Raw genomic sequence first — 22,083 nt, forward strand, 5'->3', positions numbered from 1 at the left:
AAAACGAGAAACGACGCTACAAAAACATAAAAATCGAGTGAAATTCGTATTAAATAGTTGTTAAAATAGTTAAAAAGTCGTGAAAATGCTCGGTTTTAATAGAAAATATTGCGAAGTCATCACAGAACAGCCAGTTGTTGAGCATTGGCGTGAAATTGTGCTTGATACCGGCGCGCTTCAGTCAACTTTGCAAGATGTCAAGGTAATTTTTCATCATTTTCCTTCAATTTTTCGATTTTTTAATGGATTTTCTTTTAGGTTCCTGAAAATGCCGGCGGATATCTTCTCAAAAACGTCAGTTGCGACGCCGCTCGCAATCGTTTCATCTACTGGCGAGCAAATCACGACACTTTGGAGCTCTCCGAACAATCCTTGGACATAAACTTGCGCCAAAATCATCTCCGTTTCAAATTTACTGCCACAGCGATCCTGTCTGTGTCGATTTTTGAGACTTTTGATTCGGTTACGGTGCTTGCAGCGACAATTACTTCCGTTCATCGTTTCGATTTTCCGCATCCGAATAATCTTGTGGGCAAAGGACGCACGAGTCAAGTGTCGATTTTTAGCCCGGCGGATAATAATAGCGGAGATTCGAGTCCCGGAGGCGCTTTTAAGTATCACATTGTTCACAGTGCGAGTAGCGGGCAAATTCCGCATGCAGCTGCTGTTTATTTGTCGGCAGCGGATCATTTGGCGTATTTTGCGTTGGCATTTGCGAATATGACAGTGCTGTATTTGATGCAACCGAATGGCATAACGACAAATATGGAGTTGAAGGGATCGCCGATGATTCCGAGAATTTTTTCAAATTTGCCGCTTTTTAGGGGCAAGGGGAACGGGGATGATGTCAATTCGGGCACTTCGTTGGTTTTTGATACGTTCGATGATCAAGTTGTGGTTTATATTTTGCATCGAGATAGTAATATTCGGATGTGGTCGACGAAAACGGGGCATTGTCTCACGCAATTGAGCATTTTGAGCGAGAATGAGGAGAAATGTAAGTTAATTTTCAAAAATTTTCATATCAAATTAGTTGTTTTTTTTTTGCTTTCTTAAGAATAAGGTAAAAAAATTTAAGAAAAAAATCAGATAAAAAATTTTGAAATTAACAAGTGCAATTTTCAAAAAATATTTTTTTTAAATATTAATTTTTCCCGATTTTTTTTATGATCAAAAATAATTGAATTAAATTAGAAATTAAATTAAATTTTTATTAAAATTATTTAATTTAAATTTAATTTGATTTTACTTAGATTTGATTAAAATTTTTCAAAATTCGTTAGAATTTTTTTTATTTTAAATTTTTTTATAATTTTTTATTTTTTCTGAAATTTTATAGTTAATTAAAAATTTAAAAAATTAAATTAAATTTTGTTCTAAATTCTAATTGACGATTTTATATAAAATATTAAGAATTTTAGAGTTAAGTTTTTTTTTATTTTGAAAAAAAAAATTTAATGAAAAAAAAACAAAGAAAAAAAAATAAAATTTTAATCTAAATAAATTCAATGAAATTTAATTTTTTATTGATAAAAGCATCAAATTTAAGAATTTCAGATTTATTTATTTTATTTTGAAAAAAAAAAAAAAATTAAATTGAACTTTAGAAATTAAATTTAGTTAAAAACAAAAAAAAAACTTAATTTAAAAAATTAAGATTCTATTTTAAAGCTCATTTTTTAAATTTTGAGGAAAAAAAATAAATTTAAGTATTTTTTTTTATTCACAAAAATTAATTAAAAAAATTTAAAAATTAATAAAAAATTTAAAAATTAAAAAAATAGAAAAAAAAATAATTTTAATTTTTACATTAAAAATTTATCAAAAATTTAAATTTCATAAAAAAATGTTAAAAAAAAAAAATAAATTTTGAAAAATTTTTCGTCATTTTTCACAAAAATTATGTTGAGTTAAATATTTTTTAAAAATATTTTTCAAATATTTTTTTTAAATATTTTTTAAAAATGCAAAAAAAATATTTTTTAAAAAATATCATCTAAATTTTAATTTTTTCTTATTTTCAGTAATTGTTCAGAAAAACATGCTCCGTAAATCAACAAACGGTTTGTGTGTCTTTTTATGTTACGCAAACTTCTCCGAATTTCGTCTCATCAAGCCCGTCAAAGAAGGATCCGCATACAGCATTTCCATTTCCAACGTCATTCCAACCCCTCAATACGACATCATCGACTTTCAACTCACGGAAAATCGCATTTGGACCTTATGGTGCAACAGCGAAGGCGATTCCAACATTTCAACGTTCCCCTTGGAGCTCAACGCGATGACAAATTGGGTTAGCACTGCTCTTGAACCGCACGGCAGTCAATTAAGCCTCGAAATGGAGCCCGGCATGGATCCCAAACAAATTTACTCGAATTACATTTTCCATTCGGGTCGTTTCCAAACTCACACAATCCTGAAGGCGCTCATGATGTATTGCCGCTCCCATAATTACATGGATCCCTACATCCCGATGAATATTTTAAAGGAACGCGTTTGCTTCTCCATCGATCAAGACGTGCAAAACGAAATTGCGACATGCAACCTGTCAAGTCGCGAATATTTGGAAATTTCGTCGCGTTTATGGGAGAAATTCTACTTTTGCTGCGAACAATATCACATGGAAGCGAATCAGCCAATCGGGATTTTCAACATGGAATCGTTGGATATTTTAGGAGTCATCAAGAAAAATGTCTTGTCGTTCCTGCGCCCTTGCGAAAACCTGGAAAATGGACTTTTAACGGGAACTTTACCGCTGGAGCCTTCAAAACACAACAGAAAAGAGCTCGATATCGAACGGCTATTGGATGTTTTGTCGTATATCGAAAAAGTTTTGCCCGAAGCATTCAAATCCGAGTACAGCAAACAACTCTACCGAGGCGAACAACCACTTTTAGCTGTTCAACAGATGCTCGTTGAGTTACAAGACGGCGATTGGGCCATCAACGATAGCGTTTCTGAGATTTTGCGACGTGTTCAAGTCATCAACGACATCCCAACAGCCATTATTAATCTTTTGGAAGTCCTTCGTTACAACCCAACGAACGAATCTGTCTCGGATTCGGCCCAATTAAACGTCAGAAATGCCATTTACAAGTTTGGAAGTGCTATTGGGACATCTTTACTTACCGAAACTGTGCGTCAAGTAGCTCTTGTTCGTTACACGTTATGCCGAAACTTGTTACTGCTCGAACAGGTATTAGCGGAAAACTCCCCATTGAACGTTTCTTCAACAGAAATCATCAGATCTCGATGTGTTCCTGACACAATAGTATTTTTGCAAGGATATTACGTGATGGTTTGGATAAGCGAACCGAATACCATCACGACACCTCGTCGTAAATTCACTAAAAACACAATTTCGATAGTTGGATTGCCGTTTCAGCATCCCTCGCCGCTGTTGTTGTACTTAATTCGTGAAAAGGGACTCCAAATGGCGCTCGAAATGGATTCTGTGATGAAAGAGGAACGCGATTTCGACAATGAATTGTTAAATATTTCACATAATATGCTTCTTCTCCTATGGCCGGTGTCAGGAAGCTTCGATTTTGGCGAATGGTTGAGCGAAACATGCCAACATACGTTAATTGAAGAGTACGTGAGACTTTTGAAGACTTGGTGCGAATGGAATAACTGCTCAAGGAACTTTATTTTGGCTCTTTCGTTCCTTCATAACGGATTATCAGACAGGGCGCGAGATTTATTCCTTCAATCTGCCAAAGGAGTGCTCGTTGAACCGTTTTTGACGAAATACATCCTTCAAGCAAGCAGTTCAAGTCTGTCGTCATCCGATGCGCTCGCCCAATATTACCTCAAAGTCATCAAATTATTCGAGCGACACGCGTTGTACGATAATATCATCTCAATTGCGCAAGTTGCGATCGGGGCAAGTCACAAACCGTCACATCATGCGATGTTTCAGAGTATTTTGTTCAACAATCACATGCAACTGAACCATTATGAGGAGTCGTATCACACACTGATCAACAATTGTGAAGCAAATCGTCGGAAAGACTGCTTGCGACAACTTATTTGTGCTCTAATTTCACAAAAACGCTTCGATATTTTGCTCTCGTTGCCATTAATTGACTTGGAAGACGAAGTTCAAAACATAATCGAGACCCGGGCACGTTCCATGCAAGTTGATAATCCCCTGACTTTGTGTCATTACGACTTTTTGTACTCCTTCCATATCCACAAAGATAAAATGCGAAGTGCGGCAGTCACGATGTACGAAAAAGCGATGCGTTGTACGCAGCTTCCTGTACTTCAGGAGTCCCTTGAATTGCGTTACGATAGTTTATTGGCTTGTATTAACGCTCTTCACTTAATTAACAAAGATTATGCCTTCATTGCCAAACCCGTACTGGATGATTATTTCGATTCGAACAACGAAAAGGACATCAAGGAAGTGGTTGTTGTCGATTTGAAGGATTTGGAAAAGGAACTTTTGGTCACGGAAGCGATGATAACTGTCGAAAAATACAAGAAAAATGTCAAGTCGTTGATTTCGACGGGACCTGCGGAGTTGGTTGAGTTGTTAATTAGTGAAAAATGTTACACGAGCGCTTTTAAACTGGCGAAAGGGATGAATTTGGATCTCACACCGATTTTTGACTCGTTGACGTTGGCTTGTATTCAGATGGATGAGGAACAAAGAGCAAGTGAATGGTTGAGTAAGAATGTGTTGACTCATATAATTGTTGGAAGAGATGATGCAACGACAGCATGGAACTTTTTGGAGCATACCCTGATGAAAGAAACGGAAAAAGAACCAAAATATTTTAAAACTGTGACGAGGCAGATACTTGTCAATCATGCACATCTTCCATTGTGGCTCTATAAGGCTTATAAGGTGAGTTTTTATTTATTTTTTATATTTAAAATTTAAATTAAATCGAAAAGTTTTGTCTAAAATTAAAAAAAAATTAAAAAAATTTAAATTTTCTTTAAAATATTTTCTTTAAAATTTATTTTCAAATTTTCTTTTAATTTTTTTTTTATTTTTTATTTTTTTGTTATAAAAATATTTAAGAAACCACATCAAAATTCAAATATAATTTTTCAAATAAAAATTACTTTTCAATAATTTTTAATTAAATAATTTTTCAGATTTAAAATTTTCGAAAAAAAAAAAATTTTAAAATTTAAAACAAAAAAAAAAAATATAAAAAATTAAACTTAAAAAAAATTTTAAATTAAAAAAAAATAAAATTTGTTCTTTTTAAATTTTTTAATTTGTAAAAAAAAAAAATTTAAAAAAATTTAATTTTTTCAAAAAAAAAAAAAAAATTAAATGCTAAAAATAAATTTAAAATTTAAAAAAAAAAAAAATTTTTAATTTTTTTTATATATTTTTAATTTTTTTTTTTAAATTTATTTTTAAATTTTTTTTTTTAATTTTTTTATTTTTTTTTTTTATTTTTTTAAAAAAATATTTTTTTTAAAAAAAAAAAAAATAAATAAAATTTGTTCTTTAAAAATTTCGTAAATATAAAGAAGAATAAAATTTAAAAAAATTCTTCATAAATATTAATTTTTCTAAAAAAAAAATAAAACTAAAAAAAAATGTTTTAAATATTTTTGACAATTAAAAAATTTAAAATTAATAACTAAAAAATTCATTATTTTGAGACAAAATATTTCAATTTAATTTAAATTTTTACTTAATTATTTGACAAAAATTAACTTTTATTTTTATTTTCTTTCTTTTTTTTAGCAAACAAACATCTCGGAATTACTGCATCTCTTCATACAGTACGGAAGATTGGATGAAGCCTTTGACTTGGCGATCGATTGTATGCATCTTCTCATCTCCAAAAACACAATGAATCGCCCGGAAAGTAAAAACGCGTATTTCCCCTTGAACAACATCGATCTCCTGTTGCACGTTTCCTCAAAATATTCATCAAAAGAACCCTTAAAGGAAAAATCCATCAAATTAAATGAACTTTTGGGCAAATACGTGAACAGTTGTTTGCTTGAATCAAAGTAATTTTTGTTTAAATAAAATATATTCATTAATTTTTTTTTCTAAAAATGTTAAAAAAAAAACACTTTTTTTAAAGTCCAATTCGTGCAGGCGTTCTTCGAGGCGTCGCTAATCCCGGTTCAATAATGTCTTGTCTGCTTGATTTTTGAATTTCTCCCCGTTCGCTGACTGTAGCACGCTCTTCCTCTTGTTCTTGCAAGTCATCGAGATCAGCAGCGGCTTTTTTCTTCTTGGCAGCGAGCGATTTGTCCTTTTCTTTGATGGAGAAGAACATGGGACCGAGTTCAGCTAACCAATGCCCGTCGACAGCAGTTGCGCATTGCATGTATTCTTTCGCCGTCATGATAAGTTCGTGATAAACGACGTATTCGGGTGTTGTTCCCAACCCATAAAGAGCTGAAGTTGGATGAAGATGACATGGCATGCCAGTTCTTAAGTTGACGTATTCTCCGATGCCCTTTAAACGAGCGGCGTGTGCGAAATATGCTGAACAGATGCATTTTCGGATGATATCCCAATTTGTGCCGCATGAGTTGATGGGGACTTTTTGTTGTACCATGATGTCTTTGAGTTGTTGACGCACTTCGCGAACTTTTCGCATCGGTTTTACGTGAATGAAATGCTCGTTGCACCAATTTGAGGAATAACTAAAAAAGAAATATTTGATCAAATATTAATTTTGGTAAGAAAATTCGTAAAAATTAAAATAAAAATATAAAAAAATAATTTAAAAAATTAAAAAAATTATAAAAAATAAATAAATTATTCAAAAAAAAAAAAAATAAATAAAAATAAAATAAAATAAAAAAAATAAAATAAATAAATTAAATAAAAATTCAGCAAGAAATAAATTCAAATTAAAATTGAAGTATTTGAAAAAAATAAAAAAAAAAAGATTTGAAAAATTATGAAAAATTTTTTTTTTCTCTCTGAATTAAAATTTGAATAAATAAATAGATAAGTAATTTTTTGAACATTTTAAAACTAAAAATTTGGATAACAAATTAAACAGAATCATAAAAAAAAAATATTTAAAAAAATTCAAAGAAGTGTTTAAAAAAATAATTAAAGTTGAAAAAAAAAAAAAAAATTAAACAAAAAAAAAATAAATAAAAATTCATATAGATAGAAAATAAAAATTTTACAAAAAAAATTTTGCAGAAAAAATTTAAATATTTTTCTATTAAAAAAAAATATATGAAACAAGAATTAAAATTTGGACTAATACAAAAATAAAATAAAATTAAATACCTATTTTTTTTTTTTGAAAATTTTGTAATATTGAAAATTTAGAAAAAATTAAGAAAAATCAATGAAAAAAATTTTTTTAATTTTCAAATCAACTAAAAAATTATCTTACTTGTTCATCTTCCATTGCTGATAAACGTTCAAATACGTCAAATGATCAGATTCAGCAACACTAAATTTCTCTCTCACTCCATCAGCTTCTTCTTCACGACCTTTTGGGCGATAAAATATCGAAGGAACTGACAACATTGACACTAAAAACACAAAAAATCATCAAATTTAAAAAAAATTCAAATTTTTAATAAAAAATTTCTTACCAATTATCAAAATTTCCGCACTACATCCCATTTGCCCGGCAACAATCAACATCTGACACTGCGGCGGATCAAGCGGAAACTCTGCCATTTGTCTTCCCAACGGAGTTAGAGCTCCCGTACTATCCAACGCTCCCAAAATCCACAATTGGTACAACGAGTTCAAGATATTGTCCTGCGGCGGCGGATCCATAAAGTGAAATTGCAACAAATCAACAACTCCCAAACTTTTTAAAAGTAAAACTGTGTTTGCCAAATTCGTTCTTTGGATTTCGGGGACTGTCAAGGGAAGTAACTCGTCTTTGTACTGTCGTTCTGTGTACAATCTGAAGGCTTGTCCGGGTTTTGTACGTCCCGCACGCCCTGATCGTTGATTGGAGTTTGCCTGAGAAATCGGATAAATTTGCAGGGCATCCATACCGATGCGCGGATTGTAGACTTTGAGTTTGCAAAAGCCCGAATCTATCACAAAAATGATGCCATCGACAGTTAAAGAAGTTTCTGCGATGTTTGTGGCGACGATGCATTTTCGAATTTCGGATTTTTTGAAAATTTTCGCCTGAAGATCCGACGGAAGTTGCGAATAAATTGGAAGAATTGACAATTCAGGCGCATTATCGATCGCTTCGAGGCGTTCTTGAAGCACTTCACACGTCACTTCGATATCTTCTTGTCCCGGCATGAAAATCAAAATATCGCCTTCGACGTTTTGCAAATGCACCTGAAGCGCTTGTTTGACTGAAGCATCAACGTAATCCTCGCAAGGGTTCTTGGCGAAAAATACTTCGACGGGATATGTTCGCCCGGGAATTGTAAAAACGGGAACATTTCCGAAAAATGTTGAGAATTTCGTGGCATCCATCGTTGCTGAGGTAACAATTAGTTTCAAATCATGACGACGCGCGACAATTTCGCGAAGTAATCCGAACAAAACGTCAGTTGAGAGAGAACGTTCATGCGCTTCGTCCATAATGATGCACGAATAATTGTCTAAGTCGCTTTCTCGTAAACTTTCTCGCAGCAAAATACCGTCTGTCATGTATTTGATGACAGTTTTCTCGGATGTGCAATCTTCGAAACGGATCGCATAACCAACTTCTTGTCCCAATTTTGTGCCCATTTCGTCGGATACGCGTTTCGCGACAGACATTGCAGCGACACGACGAGGTTGAGTGCATCCAATCATGCCGTATTTGCTGTAACCATCTTCGTGCAAGTATTGGGTGAGTTGTGTTGTTTTGCCTAAAAATAAAAATATTAAAAAATTTAAAAAAATTATATTTTTTAAAAAATAAAAAAATGTTTTTTGAAGAAGTTCAATTTTTTGGAAAATTGAGTTATTATTTTTTTTTTGAAAATAAGAAAATAATTTTTTAAAATTTTTTAAAAAATAAGTTTTTTTAAATTAAAAATATTAAACACTCGTTAAAACAAACATTTTTTTAAATAATAAAAAAATGCATTTGTTTTTAAAAATTCAGAAAAAATTTGATTTTTAAGAAATTTAAACGAAATAATTTTTAAAAAGTTAAAAAATAATAATTTTACGAAAAAACTAAATATAATAATATTTTTTTATTTAAAAATCAAACTTCAAAATACAATTTTTTTCATTAATTTAAAAAAAAAAATGATTAAAATTATTTTTTTTAAATTAAAAAAAAAATTAAATTAAAAGATAAAATTTATTGATAAATTATGTATAATTTAAAAAAAATAAAAAAAAATTTCTTTTTGAATTTAAAAATTTATTTAAAATTAAAAATAAATAAATTAATAATAAAAAATTAATTAAAAATTTTTTTGTTCAAATAAAAATTATTAATAAAAATGAATTGATTAAAACACTTTTTTTTAAATTAAAAGATATAAAGTTTGATGTTAAATTATAAATAATTTTTTGAAAAAATTAAAAAATATTTTTTTTAAATTTAATTTTTTTTTTTTAAATTAAAAAATTAATAATAAAAAATTAATTTAAAAAATAATTAAAAAAACAGTTTTTTTCAAATAAAAATAATTTTTGTAGAAATAAAAAACAAATTGGTTGAAATTTTTTTGAAAAATAAAAAAAAAATTAAAAAATGAAAAAAAGATTTTTTTTTTTGAAAAATTAGAATAAAATTTTTTTACAAATGAAAGTTTGTGAACATAAAAAAAAATTGAAAGATATTCAAGTAATTTTTTTTATAAAAATTAAGAATTTAGAATATTTTCAATAATTTAATTTATGAATTTGAATATGAAAAAATTTTATTTAAACAAAAACTCGCTTACCTGAACCCGTTTCTCCAACAATAATGACAACAGAATTCTCTCTTATGACATTCAACACTTCTTGTCGCACCGCAAATGCCGGCAAACTCCTTCTTTGTTGCAAAATCTTCTTCTTACTAAAAATATCCTCATCATCTTGCATGTGATCTGCATACTTTTGGTCCTTTTTATAGTCAGCAGTGTCAGTATCCGCATCAAATTTCGCATCCTCGTCATCTGCCTTCTTTTTAATGCCCATAATATTACCAATTTTCGTACCTCCAAGCTCCCAATTCTTCTTTTGCGCTTTTCTCCGTTCTTTTTGTTCGCGATAAACACGCACCAGAGGACTCCCTTTGCGAGCAATCAACGCCATATCTGATCCGGGATCTCTCACGGGAATTACAGGCTCTGCTTGTTTCGTAAAAACAATTCTGCCATCCAAAAATCGCGGCACGGTGTGATGTACCAACAAATGCACTCGATCGACTGTTTCTTCGTCGAAATCTTCGTTGAAATTTGTCGACATTACAACTCCCGACGTTAACATTCGATTTTTTTCCCACAATTCGTTGTCTTTGTTGATTTGTCGCTGTTGCGCGGAAATTCTTTTTGTCGTTTTTTGCTTCAGTTGTTCCTCTTTTTGCTTAAAATACTTCTCCGAAGCGCCGGAAAAGGGATTATTGTCTTCGTCGTAACCTTCGCCGATGTTGTACCATTCGCGATCGAGTCGTTGTTGCTCTTCTTCCCACGTTTCACGATCCTCAGGGTCATCCCACGGGACTTTTTCACTCCGATTTGTGCGTGGCGTCGCTCCCGAAGCCTTTCGATCACTTCCTGCCCATTTGTTGTATTTATATCCGGGCGTTGCGCGTGGCGTATCGTCATAATATCGTCTCGTCGATGATCGAGCGCTTTTTTCTTCGTCTCGTCGACTGTAATTTTTGGGCGTCGGAAAGTCCCAAGCACTTTTTTTCGAACTTCCGCTCGGTTTGTCGTCGTCCCATTCCCAATTCGAGTCAGAATGACGATAACGTGGCGTACGAGGCTCATCTCTATCACGCCTTGAGCTCTTTCTTGAACGACTCGATTCATCATCTCTGTCTCTGTGATGATCTCTTCGCTTCCGATCTTTGCTACTTGACGCATGAAGTCCCTTATGATGATGTTCCCGCTCCCGTTCTCGCAGTTTTTCACGACTTTTTGAACTCACACCGCCCGTATATGAGGGAGTTTCTATCCGCGGCTCTCGATAATGTCGTTTTTCTTTCGCAGGAACTTTTGACGATGGAATCGCGAATGTGTGAGATTCGCTCGTTGACGTTAATTTATCCTTAAATTCCTCTTCGGCGTCATCTTCGGTGCCCGTTTTGAAGGATAATCGACTCGAGGGATCGTGTCGCAGCTTATGGGCGAGTTTATCAAGGCCGAGAAGTGAAGCTTTCGGTATCGCAGCATCAACGGAGGATTTTTTATCTTTTTTGCCGGGAATGAAAAGTCCTCCAACCGAAGGTCCTGAAGCTTCTAAACGATGAACACTGGAGTCATCGTCGTTAGACATCTCTTCAATTATGAATTTACACGAAGAAATGCTTTGAAAACGTTTTTTGTTATTGTTTTGATTCGGCGTCGATGACAGCTCATCAGCAGCTGTCAAAATTTGTCGGTTATTTTCGGTACGATTTTTTGTTGTGTTTCGTGTCGTGTTAATTTTTCACATTTTTATCGATATTTCACTATTTTTACTCGTTTTTTGTGTTGAATTTTTGTTAGAAATGAGTAAAATGAGTCGCACACCGAAGAAAAAGATCGCTCCTGAACCACCGGCGCAAGAAATCGACGAAAATTCCTTGTTTACGCCGCCCGTAAAGCAATCCTTTCGCACGGAACTGAAGGAAGCACTGATGAAACGCAACCTTTTGACTGTCGGATCGAAAAACAAAGCCATCCAGATCATCGATGACATGGATTCAAGTCCCGAAACGACTCCCATGAAGCCCAGCGAGTTACGAAAACGCGCAATTGAGGAAATTCGCACCTCTGAACGACGATATTTGGCGCAATTGGAGACGTTAAGGAAATTTTTCATTGTTCCCTTGAAGGAAAAGCAGCTAATTGACACAAAAACTCACACCGCATTATTCGGGCAGATCGAAATGATTTACAATTTGAACAAGGAACTGCTTGACGAGCTCGAAGCTGATTTAAATAACGTCTCAAAAGCTTTTGTGAAGTTGGCTCCCTTCTTCAAACTGTATTCCGTGTATGCGTTTGACTTTAAAAATGCACTTTTACTGCTGCAAGAGGAATCTTCGAAAGATTTGAGCTTCAAAAAGTTCTTGGATGACACGGAAACGCGCCCGGAAGTTCAAATGAAGCTCAATTCGTTGCTAATTACGCCAATTCAACGTGTTCCGAGATATAAATTGCTACTTCAACAAGTCTTGGAATACACAAGTCCCTCGGAAACGGATCACAAAATCCTGCTGGAGTCAATTAAGGAGATTGAAAGTACCGTGCAACACATTAACGCGGTCATAGAAGATCAGGAACACGTTCAATCGTTGATTAATTTGCAAAATTCGTTGACAAACAGGTCTCCGAGTATTGTGAAGCCAAGTAGGAAGATTCTAAAAGAAGGCGCTTTGTCGAAAGTTTTGACTTCGGGCAACGGGCAAAAGTATTATTGTGTACTTATGTCGGATATTTTCATGTATTGCAAGGTTTTGAAGGTAAATTTTCATTAAATTCGAATTTTTTTAAATTTTTTTTTAAAATTTTTATTTTTTTTAGAAACGCCCTTCGAACACAGTGGTTGAAAATAGTCTCCAATGTTGCTGTATTTATCCGTTGCGCAAATCAAAGGTCTCGGAAATGTTTTCTGCCAACTTTAAATTGTCGTGTCAGGGAGAAGGTATCATTTTTCATGCAGAAAATGATCAACAATGTCGCGAATGGGTAGTTAAAATTAAAGAAGTGATCGATAGTTTGGTAGAAAGTAGAAAAACTTTGAGAAAAGAGTCGAGTCGAAAGCGTCCCGTGAAGAAAAAGCAACTCAAGTACTTTGAAACGGAATATATTTTGAGTCCGCCGCAGAAGGGAATTAAATATGTGAGTATTTTATTTATTTTTAAAAATTATTATTTAATTATTTTAATCACCAAATAATTTTTTAATTTTTTTTTATAATTTTTTTTTTTAAATTATTTTTTTAAAATTTATTTTATTTTTAAAATAATTAATTTTTAAATTTTTTTTTAAAAAATTAAAAAATTTTTTTTAAATTTCAATTTTAATAAAAATTTTTTTTTTTAAAAATTTTTTAAAATTATTTTTTTTTCTTAAAATTAATTATTTTTTTTTAAAAAATTATTATTTTTTTTTAATTTTTAAATTTTTATTTATAAAAAAATTTTTTTTTTGTTCTAAAAAAAATTTAATAATTTTTTTTTAAAAAAATTTTTTTTATTATTTTTAAAATTATTTTTTTAAAAATATTTTATTTTTTTTTTTTTTTTTAAAATTATTTTTAATTATTTTTTATATTAAAATTTTTCTATTTTTTTTTTAAAATTTTTTTTTTTTAAAAATTTTTTTTTTTTTTTTAAAAATAAATAATTATTTTTATTTAAAAAAAATTAAAAAATATTTTTATTTATAAAAATTTATTAATTATTTTAATTTTATTAATTAATTATTTATTTTTAAATTTTTTCATGAAATTAAAATTTAAATATTTTTTTTAATATTTCAGGATTATGAAAATGTCTACAAATACACGGATCTTGACAAATCTATCGAAAAACCTGCACCTAAAGTAAAGAAATCATCGAAAAAAGTTCCCAAACTCAAATTAACGGAAGCTCCTGAGGAAGAAACCATCGCAGAGACGCCTACCAAACAACCTTCTACCACAAATTCTCGTTCGGGAGGTCTTTCACGTTTCCAATCTCTCTTCTCCTTCTTCCGTCACACACCTTCAAACAGTCAAACTTACTTCAAATCCTCAAACGTTGACTCAAGTATCCCAAGCGACGTCGATTTCAAGTTTGCCATTGCTGGAATGCTTGGCGGCGAACACTTGTCAGCTGTTACTCCTCCTCCCGCATCAAATTCTGGCTTGAAATCCTTCAAAAGTGAGACAAATTTACAAAATTTGAATACGCCTGATGCCGAAAAAGATATTTTGTATCCGCTACGACGCAGTTTGGATCGTCAAAACTCGAGCGGGAAGAAACGAAAGCAAGAAAAGGAAGAAGAAACGCACAATTCGACGAAACGGGTGAAATTTAGCGATAAAGAAGATGTTGCTTCGGAAAGTTTCTTCGAACGTTACGACCAACAGCATTGTCAGGAAAATGTTCCGAAATTCAAACCGCCTTCGAGCAACGGGATGTCACTGAAAGATAGAATTGTGGATTTCTTTTCGAAATTAATTTGAGATTTTAAAATAGGAAAATGGGAATGGAAGTTGATATTATTAAAAAAATCTTGCCTTTTTTTGATGAAAATTTATTTTTAGAACGCTCTAATAAAAGTTTTTTGACTAAAATTTGATTATTTTTTATTGAATTCAATTTATTTGTATTACAAGAATGCGAAACAAGCAAAATTTAAGCGATAAAAGCAACTTAACGTTAAGTCTTAAGTCAACTTTAATTTTTGAAGTTTTAAATTTTGACAAATTTCAATGAAAATCTTGTTTTTTTGATCATTTTAAGGCTCAAGATTTAATATTTTTAATAAATTTGTCAAAATTTATATCATAAAAATTTTTTAAGTTGACTTAAGACCGACTTAAGGTAAACGTTTAATTTTTTATATGAACTTAAGGATTTTTAAGTTAATTTTTTTTCTTAAGTCATCAAGTTTTTCACTCAAATTTGTTCAAAAAAATTGTTTTAAAAACTAAAAACCAATTTTTAATGAAATTTTTAATGATTTTGACTTGACTTAAGAATTCTTAAGTTCATACAAATATAAAATTAAACGAATTCCAATAACTTAAACAATTAACTGGATAAAACTTAATGAAAAATTGACTTAAAAATCTAATAAGGTGGAAAATATTTCGTGTTTTTGTATTATAAATGCGTCTCTTGTTGCTTTCGTTTACTGCGTTTCACTGAAAAAAGAGACAAAATACATGATAAAAGGTCACGTGACTTAATTCTATAACATAAACATGATGATTTATGAACAAATTCTAATTCAAGTACAACTTTAAGTGATTTTTTTGTTGTTAAACAAAACAAAATGCTTTTTTTTAGTTACAATTCAAAACTTAATTTAACGTGTTACACGACAAAAATGGACGTAAAAATGTGTTTGGATACTTTTAACCATTAATTAATTAATTAATATTTAGTTTTACAAACTAATTCTACGTGAAATGCGAGTTAATTTAATGAAAAATGTTCCTTGAAGGAATAAATAAATAAAAAAAATTTTTGATTGAGCACATGGGCAAGAATTATCTCTACATCATAAGTTCTAATTAATTTTTAAAAGTCTTTTCTGTCTTTTAATTTTTTTTTTTATCTAAAACGAGATTAAAGGTGCTCCATCGGGAGATGCCATTGACCCTGTACTCGATACGACACTTCTCTTACTCGGATTCAGTTTGCGATATTCTTCGATTTCTTTAATTATTGGGGCGCCAATCATTTCGTGAATTCGTTGAAAAGTCGACAGTAAATTCGGATCCTTATTTTCACCAATTCCCCCTGTTTTTTTCCAAATCACCAACATGTTAGCACACAGTTTTAATTTTTCAAGAAGCAGCACGATTCAAAAAAAAAAAGAGAAAAAATAGGGAAAAGCCACATTATTATGGTTTCATATGTACAATGCGAGAAGACAATAAGGGTCGAAAATATTTTTTTTTAAATTTGAAAAAAAAAAATAATTTTGAATTTTTTTAAAAAGTTTAAGAATAAGTGAAAAAATTTAATTCAAAGAGTTTATTTAATTTTTTTTTAATAAAATTGATTTCTTCAAAATAAAAATATTAAAAAAAATAAAATAATAAAAAAATTAATATAAAAAAATTACAAATAAAATAAATTCCAAATTTTTATTTCAAAACTTTTTCTTCAAAAAAAAAAAAATAAAAATAAAAAAAAATAAATTTAAATAAAGTAAATTTATTGAAATAAAATAATAATAGAAAAATAATTTACCTATTTATTTAATTTATTTTTTTATTTCAAAATTAATTTAATGAAAATAATTAAATAAAATTAAAAATTTAAATTAAAATAAAAAATTATAAAAAAAATTTAAATTTTATTTCAAATAAAAAAATTATGAAAAAATTCAAATTTCACGAAAAAAAATTTTAAATCAAAAATAATTCAAAAGCTTATTTTTTTAAAAATTATCCTTAAATCTAAAAATTAATTAAAATTTATCAACTTATTTTTTTACTTTTTAAAAGAACTTGAATTTTAAAAAATTAGTTTTTAATTTTTTTGCTGAAGTTCAGGAATATTAAATTTAAAAATAAAAATTAAAAATATTTTCGACCCTCGAGACAATGGAAAAAAACGGATACGGGATGATTGAAGGACATGCAAGGATTCGGATTAGTGTTTTTAGTAGATGAGAAAATCTTGCCTGTCATGCAATTGTCGTACCTAAAGGAGCAGCTTCCGGAACAACTTTTGCACTCTGCACATTTTGTGGCTTTGGCGGCGCAACTCTTCTCGGCGGAGCAATCGGTGCATTATTTTGTGAATTTGCGTCGTTCGAGCCTTCAGTTTTCGCTTCTTCAAGTTCCTTCAGTTGTCGTTGTAGCTCGGCAACCATCAGTTTCATGTAGTCATATGATGCGCATGTAAGTGCCTTCATCCAACTAAAAAAAAAAAAAAAAATCAAAAAACTTAGAAACAAGTCGACCTTGAACGAGTTCTACACACCTTTCCATAATCTCCTGTGACTCAGCACTCATGACGTACGTGCGATTATGCGGACCATGAAAGATAATTTTGAAGCAATATTGGTCACTTCCGGATTCCGCTTCAGCCATTTCTACGGTGCATCCTTCGAGAATTATCATGCCGACGGGCTCCTTATCGTAGCGTTTCTCAAAGTAAAATAACAAGTTTCCTTTCAAAATGAACCATCGTTTTTGCCATCCCTGAAAAAATATTATTTTTAGAGGAAAAAAAATTGAAAAAGGTGGTTGCGAAACAATTAATCACATTACTTTGTTCAGTTCTCCGCGTTTATTTAGCATTCCGCATTTGTCAAAAGGTTCCGTTGTCGCGAAGTAACTCAAGTTCTTTTCGTTTATTTTCATCTCTCGGCACTTTTAGTTGTGATTTTTACTCATTTGAAAGGCAATTTCGAGGTTTAATGAGCGATTTTTGGATTTTGTCTCCAAAATTTTGTTTATTTTTTTATTGAGCAACTTGCCTTCACGCTAATTCAAGTTTTTTGACACTTATAGGCCGATACAAAAATTAAAAATGTTTCTCCGTATTCTCCCCCTAATTTTTTTAAAAATTTTTAGAGAAGTATGTTTCTAATTAAAATAAAGTATCTAAAATGAAGAAATTGTTCAAGTTTTATTAAACTTTTGATTTGATTTCGATTTTTTTTTAAAGACAAAAATATCCTTCAAATTAGTTCAAAATTAAGTATTTTCATACATTTGCCTAATTTTAAAATTTTATATGAAAAAAATAATGTAAAACTTTTTCACACTGCTTGTTAAATTAAATAAAAAAAAAGTTTAAGTCTCAAAATGGCTTTAAGAGCATTTAAAATAATGACTTTAAAAAAAGTAAAATTTTAATTTTGAATGAAGTTCAAATCAATAGTTTTCAAACAAAAATCTAATTTTCAAAATTTTTCTTTAATATGAATTCATAATATTAGTTAAAAATCTAAATTCTGAAAATATTTAAACCCTCAGTAATATTATAAGCCTTAATTTGCTTAATTTTGGAATCCGGAACGAAAGTGAAATTTTTTACTTTGCATGATTTTTTAAAATTTTTGTTTTGCAAAAAAATCTTCTATCTGTACATCAATTTGAAAATTAGTAGGTTAAAATCTTTAAAACACCATATTAAATGTTTTTGATTGCAAATTTTAAAATGTATGAATTTTAAAGAATTTTTATTTTTTATACTTTTCAAAAGAAATTAAATCAAAAATTAATAAATTCTGAACAATTTCTTATATTTTAGAAATAAGAATTTAAAAATCCTCTCAAAGATTTTCAAAAAATTAGGGGGGAGCAAAATTGAAAACATTTTTGATTTTTGTATTCGCCTTATTGAGACGAATGAAAATGATAAAATACAAAGGGCGTAATTTGAATTAGCAAAATGACAATTTCCAATTTCAAAAGCTCCGTTATTTTTCGGAATCAATCCTTATCAGTTCTATTTAAGCCTCATGCCTTTCTGGAAATTGCGTCATTGTTGGTTTTTTATCACTGTAGTGCACTGCGTGTTTTTAAAATTTGTATGTTAAAAATTTTCCAAAGAATTATAGAATTAGTCAAAGAAGCCACAATGAAAGTTCTACCAATTCAACCCACAAGTCCTTATTACACAGACGACATTTACACAGTTGTAAGTTTTTCATTAATTTTTTTTCTCAAAAACACGTGGCTTACCTCATTTTTCTCGAATTTCAGATAAAAACGCTGTTAAATAGTCGCCTGAATGCCACCTTAGCTGAGCTGAAGAAGGATTACGAGGAAAAAGTCGGCGATAATCGTTTGCCTCGCAACTATTCGGACTTGCGGCGTCTCATGATCTCGATGGCAGACAACGGGGATGTGCAATGCGTCGAAAATGCGTATGGCTTGGAGATTTGGCAAGTGAATCGCTCGTCAATCAAGCAATCCGAATACACGTACATGAAGAAAAAGGGCAGCAGTTCCTCGGGCATGACGCAAAAAAGACCTCGGCGTCACGAACCGACATCCAATTCGCGAAATCGACGATCGAGAATGTCGACGTCACGCAACAGCAGCATAAGTCCCGCATCACAACCGCGCGCAAAACGTAAATGCTACGATCAGCCCTCGTCCAAATCGTCGCATCAGCATCAGCATCAGCAACAGCAACAGCAGCAACAACCGTTTCAGAAGAAGTTGTATCAAAAGGATGCTGATCTGAATTTGTTGTCGTTTCGATCGCATACCGACATTGACGGATATTTGGGCGATTACCAACTCATGGGAGATGATTTCATGCTGAGTCTCGCCAAAATTGATCTTGGATTTAAATTTCAGAAAGGTGAGTTAATTTTATTAAAAGAAAGAAAAAAAATAATTTCAAGAAAAGAGAATTTTTTGCATTTTTGAATCTGAAAATTGTGAAATTTTATAATTAATTTTATTTAAATTTTTTTTTTAGAAAATTGATTGGTTTAAAAATCAACTTTTAGAGAATTTCAAATTAAAAAAAAATAAATAAAAAAAATTAATAAAAATTTTTATATGGCATTGAAAAAAAAATTGAGAAAATTGATGATGAACAAAAAATATAAAAAATTAATTTTTGAATTTATTCAATTTTTTTACGAAAAAAAATAAATAAAATAAATCCTAAACATTTTAAATATGTAAAAAATCAAAAAAAAAAAAAAATAATTTTTAAGAGTTTTTATGGCAAACAATTTTCATCAAAAATATTTTAAAAATTTGCGATTTATTTTTTTTATTAATTTTTTTAGAAGAATAATTTTTATCTGATTTTTTTTTTGGGATAAAAAATATTTTATTAATTTATTTTTTTTTTAATTTTAATTAAAATTCAAATTAATTTTTTTAAAAACATAATTTGAATTTTAAAAATTTAATAATTTAAATCAATTTTTAAATTTTAATTTAATTTTTATATCATACCTCTAAATATTAATTTTTTCTGATTAATTTTTTTTTCAAAAATAAAAAAATAATTTTTATTAATTTAATTTTTTTAAAATTTAATTTAAAATATTTAAATTTAAATATTTAATTTAATTTTTAATTTTGATTTTTAAAAAAATTTTTTAAATTTTTTTATATTTTAAAAAATAAATTTTTCAAATTTTAAATAACTCTAAAAATAATAATATTTTATAAAATATTAATTTTATTTTAATTTAACTTTAAAAAAAATAATTTTTATTTATTGAAAAATATTTAATTTGTTGATTAAATTTAATTTTAATTCATTAAAAAAAAAAACTTAAAATTTCGTAAAAATTCGAAAAAATATTTAAATTTTTTGTAAAAATTCGAAAAATTATTTAATTTTTTTTAAAATTTCCATTATAGATCCTGTAACCGGCAGACTCTGCATCGGATATTCCGTGTCAGGACTGACAGTAAAGCGTTTGGAACGTATCGTGCGATCATTGCAAATTGACACAAAAGCCATTGTCTATATTGGCACTGTTGACATTTTGCTGGGAGCTTCGTTGACGAGTCTTCAACACGACTTCACGGACCTATTGTCAGCATTTCGCGAACGTGGCGTCGAACCCGTATTGTGTACGTTAGCACCAATCGGCGAAGAGGGAAATATCTACGACGGCTTAATTACGGAGTTCAATAATTGGTTAACGACCCGTAATTGGACTGTCGCAGATGTGAATCGATGCTTCATCGGTGAAGACGGCAAACCCATACGGAAAGTTTATCAAAAGTGAGTTTTTTAAATTAAATTTTCTTCAAAAAATTAATTTTTTTATTAAAATTCCTTCACAGAGACCCCCGCAAAGTATCTGGATGTCACGTGCGTCATCTTTTATGGAACAAACTTGGGCGCCAACGTGTTCTAAAGTGCTTGAGCCATTTCATTGGCATCCCTACGCCACGAAATCGATAAAAAAATCAATCGTTTCGTCCTTAGAATTAAGTTAAAAACGAAAAATTGAAGGAAAAACTTACAACGACATCATTCAACATCACTTACCATAAGAAAAACAATAGTTTGACATCTTTAACTCCTCACTTTTACACACTGCGCGCAAAATTTACGAAGATTTTCTGCAAGTTGCAACCGGAAAATCAACGTAGATAGGATCCTGTGTGAAATTGAAGACCTAAAAGTGTCAAAAAATCGGTTTCATCATCAATAGTTTCCATTTTTTGAATGATCTCGACGTCGTTTATCCTTCAAAAAATCCATAAAAATAATCATAAGCAACAATAATCGCTCTGATCACGTAAAAAATTGAAAAATTCGAAAAAGACATGTGAAAAATAGCTTCAATACTGAGATCCAGATTGCTTAGGTGCAATTAAAAGTGCAATATTCCTCATTTTTCATCAAATATTGACGACTATTTTATAAAAAAAATCAAATCTGGGCAATTTTGGAGCAAAAAAATATTTTTGGGCCCAAAACCATCCATGTCAAAAATTCAAAAAAAAAAATTATTTTTTTTTTCGTGATTGGAGTTAATTTTTAGAGTTATTAAGCTTTGTTTAAAAAAAAATTATATGTCAAGCAGACAAGAAACACTTTCCTAAAAAAATCAGGTTACAAGTTAGTTTCGCACAAAATCTGCGTCGTTTTGTGTTTCGTTGTTAGCCGGTCTTATCAATGAAAAAAAAATTGTTTATTTGTGTTCAAAGTGTTTCTAAATAATAATAAAATTGTACTGTGTGAACGAACATTTTTCACTTTTCATTCATTGGCAACCACTGCATTGACACACTTTTGCGCGAGAAACGAAAAAAAAAAAATTAAAACAAACAACAACTTGCCCTTGAGCTTGAACTTTAATACATGAGAAAAAAAATTTGTTGTTTCCTAGCGGTTTAATTCATGTCAAAACCATAAAGCACACAAGTATAACAATGGGCTCGAAAAAACATATTGTTTCCAATACACGATAATCTATATGAGTGAAAGAGGAAAAAAAATAAACAACAAGCTAATAAACCAATTATGCAAACATGTGTTTCTCACAAAAAAAAAACTTTTCTCGTATGGCGATGATGTGCCTTTCTTTCATGCAACATGTTTGCGTTGTAAAATAATAATAACAATATTTTTTTTTCTTCATTATTTCTATTTGTATATGCAAATATGCTTATTGTTTTCTTCTTTTTAGACCGACGACGACGGATTTATTTGTGCAGAGAGAAACATAGTTTAGTTTTGGCTCATTATGACTTTGTTTGAGGCGAGGCGAGTGAAGGCTGATAAAATGCAATTATTACCACATGTTTGCAAAATACTTTGGACTTTGGGATGGTTCGTTCGTTAATTAGAAGACATCCATGACGATAGATTTGCATAAGTTGCATAAGAT

The 22,083-nt window shown here is 30.2% G+C and overlaps 5 protein-coding genes across 5 annotated transcripts; 3 read left to right on the top strand and 2 right to left on the bottom strand.

The window, feature by feature from the left end:
* The first annotated feature begins 9 nt into the window (after positions 1 to 9).
* Positions 10 to 6,046, top strand: LOC134827766 (nuclear pore complex protein Nup160 homolog). The gene is made up of 4 exons (XM_063840565.1): positions 10 to 202; positions 259 to 997; positions 2,025 to 4,855; positions 5,720 to 6,046. Exons 1-4 carry the CDS (start codon positions 86 to 88, stop codon positions 5,993 to 5,995), a joined length of 3,963 nt encoding a protein of 1,320 aa, XP_063696635.1. The 5' UTR covers positions 10 to 85; the 3' UTR covers positions 5,996 to 6,046.
* Positions 5,987 to 11,382, bottom strand: LOC134827767 (pre-mRNA-splicing factor ATP-dependent RNA helicase PRP16). The gene is made up of 4 exons (XM_063840566.1): positions 9,832 to 11,382; positions 7,558 to 8,796; positions 7,353 to 7,494; positions 5,987 to 6,639 (listed from the first exon to the last, which is right to left on the bottom strand). The coding sequence occupies exons 1-4, from the start codon at positions 11,369 to 11,371 to the stop codon at positions 6,063 to 6,065; spliced, it is 3,498 nt and encodes a 1,165-aa protein (XP_063696636.1). The 5' UTR covers positions 11,372 to 11,382; the 3' UTR covers positions 5,987 to 6,062.
* Positions 11,383 to 11,498: 116 nt separating this feature from the next.
* Positions 11,499 to 14,333, top strand: LOC134837413 (FYVE, RhoGEF and PH domain-containing protein 4). Its single transcript, XM_063852788.1, has 3 exons — positions 11,499 to 12,542; positions 12,604 to 12,921; positions 13,565 to 14,333. The coding sequence occupies exons 1-3, from the start codon at positions 11,586 to 11,588 to the stop codon at positions 14,249 to 14,251; spliced, it is 1,962 nt and encodes a 653-aa protein (XP_063708858.1). The 5' UTR covers positions 11,499 to 11,585; the 3' UTR covers positions 14,252 to 14,333.
* Positions 14,334 to 14,945: 612 nt separating this feature from the next.
* Positions 14,946 to 17,229, bottom strand: LOC134829984 (sesquipedalian-1). The gene is made up of 4 exons (XM_063843352.1): positions 17,021 to 17,229; positions 16,731 to 16,951; positions 16,449 to 16,666; positions 14,946 to 15,536 (listed from the first exon to the last, which is right to left on the bottom strand). Exons 1-4 carry the CDS (start codon positions 17,111 to 17,113, stop codon positions 15,352 to 15,354), a joined length of 717 nt encoding a protein of 238 aa, XP_063699422.1. The 5' UTR covers positions 17,114 to 17,229; the 3' UTR covers positions 14,946 to 15,351.
* A 1,025-nt stretch (positions 17,230 to 18,254) lies between these two features.
* LOC134830720 (maternal effect protein oskar) lies at positions 18,255 to 21,430 on the top strand. The gene is made up of 4 exons (XM_063844286.1): positions 18,255 to 18,398; positions 18,464 to 19,070; positions 20,096 to 20,465; positions 20,528 to 21,430. The coding sequence occupies exons 1-4, from the start codon at positions 18,291 to 18,293 to the stop codon at positions 20,646 to 20,648; spliced, it is 1,206 nt and encodes a 401-aa protein (XP_063700356.1). The 5' UTR covers positions 18,255 to 18,290; the 3' UTR covers positions 20,649 to 21,430.
* Positions 21,431 to 22,083: the final 653 nt, after the last annotated feature.

This window comes from Culicoides brevitarsis, chromosome 1 (genome assembly GCF_036172545.1).
Source record: "Culicoides brevitarsis isolate CSIRO-B50_1 chromosome 1, AGI_CSIRO_Cbre_v1, whole genome shotgun sequence".
NCBI lineage: Eukaryota > Metazoa > Arthropoda > Insecta > Diptera > Ceratopogonidae > Culicoides > Culicoides brevitarsis.